The sequence below is a fragment of the Thunnus albacares genome, chromosome 22 (genome assembly GCF_914725855.1).
Source record: "Thunnus albacares chromosome 22, fThuAlb1.1, whole genome shotgun sequence".
Taxonomy (NCBI): Eukaryota; Metazoa; Chordata; class Actinopteri; order Scombriformes; family Scombridae; genus Thunnus; species Thunnus albacares.
This window is the reverse complement of record NC_058127.1, coordinates 90,001-93,536: the sequence shown is the minus strand read 5'-3', so window position 1 is coordinate 93,536 and position 3,536 is coordinate 90,001. Positions and strand designations below refer to the sequence as shown.

The following is a 3,536-nucleotide window of genomic DNA, read 5'->3' as shown; positions in this document are numbered from 1 at the left end:
GAACTGTTGGGTCTCTGTAAATTAAAGAGTTCGGTCTTGACCTGCTCTATGTGAAAAGTGCCTTGAGATGACTTCTGTTGTGATATGGCGCTATATAAATAAATATTGATTGATTGATTGATTGATCATTAAAACAGGCCCAATGTGTCATTTATTGAAAATGGGAGTTAAAATGTGACCAAATATAAAGAAATACTAACACTGGTGGACAGCAGCTGATGTAGCTGCCACAGACTGATACTCAAAATATTACTAATAAAATGATGATCTTCATATCATTGATCAGGTCTATTAATACAACCAGGAATCAATAAATATGTTCATGGGAAACAGAAAGGACATTAAGTGATGTAATAAAACATTAGTCACCAGAGAGACGGAGCAGCAGATCAGGTTGAATAGAGGTGTCCTGACCTTTCACCTCTTCCCAGGAGACTTAACAACCAATCACACCTGACCTCAGGTGACCTCCAACCACTCTAATGACAACATGTTGTTACAGCAGCACTAACGAACCAGGTGGAATCAGTGACCTTGATAACGACCCACAGAGGTTAAATACCTGCGACTCTTCATCAGTCAGTTAGAAGTGAAGAAGCTTCCTGGATGAGAGAAGAAACATCTTCAAACAAGTCCAGTTGCCTTCGATTCAGACCTGCTGGGATTTTAGTTTCTGCCCAACAAATAAAAAGACAGTTACATCTGATTGACAAGAGCCGAGACACTGTTTACATAAAAGTTGGTAAACTCTTCAAGTAAAGGCGTGGACTGCCCGTCCACCTCATGAACTTAACACTGGAATATTAAACTCAGGTCAAACTGCTTTTTAGCAGACGTGTTCATGTTTGAAATACAGATGTTTGAGCGTCAGTTTCTCCTTCTAATGAACATCAGGTCTGATCTGGTTTTGGTTCAATAAACCTCCATCTGGACCCGACTGTAAAAACACTTCAAATACGTCTCAGAGTTTCTCTCTGAAAAACAGATGAGCACTTCTTTCATACAGAAATGTTTCTCTTTGATTGTTTGAGATCAGACGTCCTGAAGAAACGTTTTCTCCACGTAGAATAAACGTCTTTGAGTATTTTAAGTTTCTAACAGTAAAGACATGATGTAGTTTGATCTGGATTAATAAGAGTTATGAAGGTTCATTATTGAGTCATAAATCTTCATTCTTTTGTTCATTCATGTTTCATGTGAGCAGAGCATCATCTCGTCTCAGAGAGTTTAGAGTTTAGAGCTGAACTCTCTGAGTTTGAACAGCAGCAGAAACAAAACGATGCAGAAATAAAGCTGCTGGTTAAATTTATTTTATGTTTGTTTGTATGTTTGTAACTCTGTTGGTGAAACGGCTCTTTGACATCATGGAGTTAGCATTAACATTAGCTTTAGCATTAGCATTAGCCTGCTGTAGCGGCTCAAAGTGCATCAGATGGAACTAAATTTATTATTATTATATATTATTATATATTATTATAATTATAGATTATCTACATGAAGGGTTAATGTTAGTAACACTGAACCTGGATATTTACTGGAAATGTTGCTCTGTGGATGTTTGCTAACATGTTAGCTAATATAGCTAACATGTTAGCTATATTAGCTAACATGTTAGCTATATTAGCTGCTCTATCAGCTGATAATATGTCAGATGTTGAGTTTACTGTTCAGCTGAAAACACGTAGTTCAGAATCTATTAATGCAGCTTTAATAATGTTTCAGAACAGAGTTTATAGCTTCACAAACATTTAGATCACAGAAACCTTCAAAGGAACGTTTTGTCTTTTCACCTCGATATACCAGAATACATGCACACAGGAGCTTATTGGTTTTAACTGTTTCATTATGTTATATTATATTATATTATATTATATTATATTATATTATATTATATTATATCAATATAAAGTGTTTATTTATACCAGCGAGCAGAGAGCTTCATAACTCAAATATAAATTCAGGAACATGAAACATTTCAGTTAATAAACATTAAAACAGTTCATGTAAATGTCAGATGAACAGTGATATTATTGATCCAGTGTGGGAACCACTGGTTTACTGGTTTACTGGTTTACTGGTTTATCTTCATGTCTGTGACTGTGAGTTGGTTCTCCAGCAGCAGACGTTTGTGTGAACAGTCTGCCTGGTAACAGCTGATCAGCAGGTCATGTGATCAGCTCCTCTGGTTTTTAGAGCAGCTCTCAGTCAGACTGTGTCAGTGTTTGTCAAGAGAACAGAGCAACATGGCTTCATCCTTTCTGAGCTTCTCCCTCCTCTTCATCACTGTCTACACAGCAGGTAGGATCAATACACTGATCACTGATCAATACACTGTTAATACTTCATCACTGCCTACACAGCAGGTAGGATCAATACACTGAACACTGATCAATACACTGTTAATACTTCATCACTGTCTACACAGCAGGTAGGATCAATACACTGATCACTGATCAATACACTGATCAGACTGTAATGAGTCAAATTGATTGTGTTTTATCTTCAGATGGGTTTCTGGAATATGCAGTGGATCGCTGTCAGTTTAACTCCACTGAGCTCGGGGGCATCCGGTTCATCAGGTCTTATTATTACAACAAGTTGGAGGACATCAGGTTTGACAGCGTTGTGGACAGGTATGTTGGATACACTGAACACGGTGTGAAGAACGCAGAACGCTGGAACAAAGGTCCAGAGCTGACTGCAGCGAGAGCTGCGAGGGAGAGATACTGCCACAACAACATTGGGATTGACTACCAGTCTGCTCTGACTAAATCAGGTGAGTTTGTGTTTGATCACATTAAACCTCGTTAACAAACTGAATCATTAACTGCTGATTGATTGATTGATTATAATGATTGATTTTATTCAGACAGTTTAGACCTTTATTGTTTTAACAGGAAGTGACTTTCAGCTTTAAATACAGTTTTATGAATATTTATTTTATTGTTAAATATATATTTATACATTTACTGTTCACATATAAACACAAATACTGTCAATATGATCAATAATGTTTTTCTACTGAAATATTAAAACATTTGATCAGTTTGTATCAGAAACATGAAAACTGATGATGATGATGATGATGATGACTGTTTAATACTCAACTCTCTGCCACCACCTGCTGGTTAAACTGTGATATTACACACACACACATTACACACACATTACACACACACATTACACACACATTACACACACACACACACATTACACACACACATTACACACACATTACACACACACATTACACACACACATTACACACACACACACATTACACACACATTACACACACACATTACACACACACATTACACACACACACACATTACACACACATTACACACACACATTACACACACATTACACACACACACACATTACACACACATTACACACACATTACACACACACACACATTACACACACATTACACACACATTACACACACACACACATTACACACACACACACACATTACACACACATTACACACACACATTACACACACATTACACACACACACACATTAC

The 3,536-nt window shown here is 36.9% G+C and overlaps 1 protein-coding gene across 2 annotated transcripts in view; it reads left to right on the top strand.

The window, feature by feature from the left end:
- The first annotated feature begins 2,184 nt into the window (after positions 1 to 2,184).
- LOC122973628 (H-2 class II histocompatibility antigen, E-S beta chain-like) overlaps positions 2,185 to 3,536 on the top strand; it is a 39,442-nt gene continuing 38,090 nt past the window's right edge. Inside the window, exons 1-3 of one of the 2 annotated variants that reach the window (XM_044341308.1) lie at positions 2,225 to 2,275; positions 2,406 to 2,428; positions 2,507 to 2,776. In XM_044341308.1, the coding sequence (XP_044197243.1) occupies positions 2,244 to 2,275; positions 2,406 to 2,428; positions 2,507 to 2,776 (325 nt within the window). In that variant the 5' untranslated portion in view covers positions 2,225 to 2,243. Of the gene's footprint in view, positions 2,299 to 2,405; positions 2,429 to 2,506; positions 2,777 to 3,536 lie in introns of both variants that reach the window. The other variant, XM_044341307.1, reaches the window with a different exon arrangement.